Source organism: Galeopterus variegatus, unplaced genomic scaffold, assembly GCF_000696425.1.
Source record: "Galeopterus variegatus unplaced genomic scaffold, G_variegatus-3.0.2 Scaffold3559, whole genome shotgun sequence".
Classification (NCBI taxonomy): Eukaryota; Metazoa; Chordata; class Mammalia; order Dermoptera; family Cynocephalidae; genus Galeopterus; species Galeopterus variegatus.
The window spans coordinates 53,769-57,194 of NW_007729670.1; the positions used below are offsets into that span (position 1 = coordinate 53,769).

Here is a 3,426-nt window from a genome sequence, read left to right on the forward strand (position 1 = left end):
GAGAGAATAGTTTGTCTCTTAAGGCACCAGAGTCAGAGAGTTTATTTCCTGATTTCAGAGATAAACTGTTATTGTAACATAATCTATTTATAAGTAGTGAGATCTCATACATTTTAGGGCCTTTTTAATTTTTTTAGCAAAATGGAATTTAATTGAATTTTCTGGTCAATCTTTAAGAATGCTGATAACCTCCTCACTAAAATGAAAGGTTTGAAATCAGAAATCTATTTATAAGTTCTCTCATAGCTTTAAAACTATTTTTTGCCCTTCAAAACTTCTACCCATTGTTTTATTTTATTCGTCCTATTTGAAATGTAGAAATATAATTTATTGTATTGAAAACATATGAAGCCATTGAACACTCAATTTTGAATAAAAATTCAAATTATCATGGCTTGCCTGGCATTGTTAAGACTATTAGAAGATCAGCTCATTGATAGTTACTACACACTCTGAAAAACAGAATGTAGAACTGGGTTTTATAAAGGCTGAACTGTAACATACAGGAGGGCCCAGCCTATATAATTCTTCCTGTTAATACTTTAAGACCACTAATGGAGGAATCGGGGTTTCTTACCACTGCACTTCTGTGGCTTTTAAGATAGTACTTGAGTTTTAAATACCCAAGTATTTTTTAAGACTCATGAGGGAATTACCTTAACAATAAAATTAGTTGGGCTCTTCTGATATTGCCTTTTTGTAAGAAAAAATTTCAGTGATAAAATTAATTATCATTTTTCTTTGCTTATAGACTTCGCATATCATTTAAGTGGATGGTTCGAGCTTTCTCTGGATACTTAGCTACAGATCAACTCTTGCTTTTGTGGGATAGAATCCTTGGATACAACTCTCTGGAAATTCTTGCTGGTAAGAGTAAGTGCTTGTTTGTAAAATACATTCTGTGTGTACAGTAAGGCTCCTGTCTTTTCTAACATTCACCACCTGTAATTAGAGTTCAAGTCTACAGTTATTTGTCATTTCTAATTCAGGAACATTTAATAGATTTATCTGGCTTAAAAGACAAGTACTGAGGCTCTGCAATCTTGATATTCTGTCCTACTGCCCAACACCAGCCTATTCCTAGTCGTCTTGATTCCCAGGAAAGCCCATTTTCCCCTCCCCTTCTCTCTCCTCTTTTAGTCCAACCAGGGTTTACTATCTCTTAGCACCTGTGAGGTCTATGAAGTCTATGTCTTGATTCCCAGGAAAGCCCATTTTCCCCTCCCCTTCTCGCTCCTCTTTTAGTCCAACCAGGGTTTACTATCTCTTAGCACCTGTGAGGTCTATGAAGTCTATACTTCTGATCTACTGTGGACTCCCCTGGCTGTCTTAGCATTCTGTTCTGTGCCCCTTCTTAGCTACTACATAAAATCCAAACAGACTGAGACTCCCTGCATAGCTGAAATCTCAGTTCTTCCAGACCTCAGTTTATACTGAATTCAAAACCTTTTCCTTTTCCCTAACAGACTGACTTCTTCCCTGCTGGCTGAGTTTCTCCTTTAACGTATTCTCCTAAGACAAAAAATATTTCATCTTTTTTTTTCAGAAAGCCACAGATGCATCTCTTATTTAATAATTAAGCAGTTCTTACAACAGATATATGCCCAGGGCAATTGTGTGATAACACACAGGGCACATAGTTCTTATTAATTATATTATTTTGCTTGTCTTTTGCACAATAGACTATTATTTTTATCATGGGATTATCAAAGAATTCAAATAATAATTATGAGGTTTTTTTACAACCATAGGTGGAGATTAGAAAAGTTGGCAGAGTGTTCCCTTGCTGTGAGGTCTATAGTAATTGGGTGGCATTTCAAAAGGGAAAATTAGAGTAATACTTGTAATAAAGTACCATGAAGATAAATGTCACCCCTGGCATAATCAGAGATGTCACTGATGTTTTTAACAACTCCTGGTACCCTTCTCTCTTTATTTTTGTAAGCCCCTACAAGTATGGGTTAGGAAAGAATGGCTTGCCCTCATCTCTTTTGGCTGAATGATATGTATAATTTAGATAAAGGAATCCTAAAGGGCATCAGGTATAACTTCTTTTAAACATTTCTGACAAGCAGTCCTTATACTCTGAACACTTTAGTGTTGAGTAATCCCTGTCTTATCAGGTGGCCCATTTCAGTTTGGATAATATTGCTTGTTAAAATGCACTCCTGTTAAACCAAGGTCATTATCATGTTTTTTCAGCACTTGTATCCCTATCTCTCCCCAAAGTCTTCTATTTTCCAGGGTCAGTAGCCTTCTTTTCTGCCACTGTTTCTCAAGTGACAGGATTTTAGACTTCTTACCAAATAACTCTCCTCTGAATATGCCAGAAATTTTGAAGAGTGTTGTATGTAACAATTTGTATTACTTCAAAAAGAAGTTAGATTTTGGTGATGGGCCATAATAATCAACCACATTGTATATCGACAAAATAAAAATTAAAAAAATAAATAAATTAAATAAATAAATAAATAATAAAAAAAACCAAAAAGAAGTTAGAGCATATTAAATAAGGGAACTCAGTAAAAGTAAGTACTTTCTAATCATTAGAACTTTCCAAAAGTAGAATGGGCTCTTTAACTGTCACCTGAAGGGTAAAGAGGTTTTATACCATGAAGAAATGTTGAAATAGAAAACCTTCAAGGCCTCTTCCAATTTAAATTCTGTCATTCTGTGCCTTATCACACCTAAGCAAACTGAAGGAAAAGAGGAATAAATGTATGTTGAATACTGTATATGCTCTAAGTCAGGCACTCTTCTGTGAGTTCATTATATTAATTAAAAAGTTACTGATGAATAGGTAGAAATGTAATCCACACTGTTGCAACCACCTACTTTTCCTGAGTGCTTTTTAAAAATCAGTAGGGAAGAACTGTAGAACATTTAGAAATGAAATTAGACAGATGGGAGCCCCCTACCATGGAATCCAAGTAAAGTGTAAGTAATCTCATATAGATGTATGCAAATTAGTCTTGATTATTCCACACATTTTTGGTATGAGTATTTGGGGACCACCTTTTTTGATCAAGTGAGTTATTATACAGTCTTTAGATATATTTTATTAAATATCACTGACTTTAACTGTGACTTAATTAGAGCCTACTGAAGATCTGTTTAAAGCAAAAGATGTCTTAATTGTTCCTGATAGAGTTGCTTAGAATTAATGTAATGAGGATAGTTTAAAAGACCAAAAGTAAGTATTAGAGTTTCTACATTTCATAATGAAGCATGATTTCAGTTAAAAATATCCCGTAGTATAGATCTTTTCTCCTTGGCAAACAAACCTGTTCTGCGGAAGGGCTGGGCAAACCAAACATGAAGCAGACAGAAAGGAACTTCTGTGATGTGACACCAAGATAAATAAAGGTTGTGAGCGCATAAGCATTTTGGATGCTGAGGTCAATTAGTGAACTGCTCTTTTTTTCC

The 3,426-nt window shown here is 34.8% G+C and overlaps 1 protein-coding gene across 1 annotated transcript in view; it reads left to right on the forward strand.

Moving 5' to 3' along the window:
* The first annotated feature begins 363 nt into the window (after positions 1–363).
* Positions 364–3,426, forward strand: part of LOC103601031 (TBC1 domain family member 19-like) — a 7,504-nt gene continuing 4,441 nt past the window's right edge. The window contains exon 1 of the mRNA XM_008585407.1: positions 364–867. Coding sequence (XP_008583629.1) covers positions 774–867 — 94 coding nt within the window. The 5' untranslated portion in view covers positions 364–773. The remainder of the gene's footprint in view (positions 868–3,426) is intronic.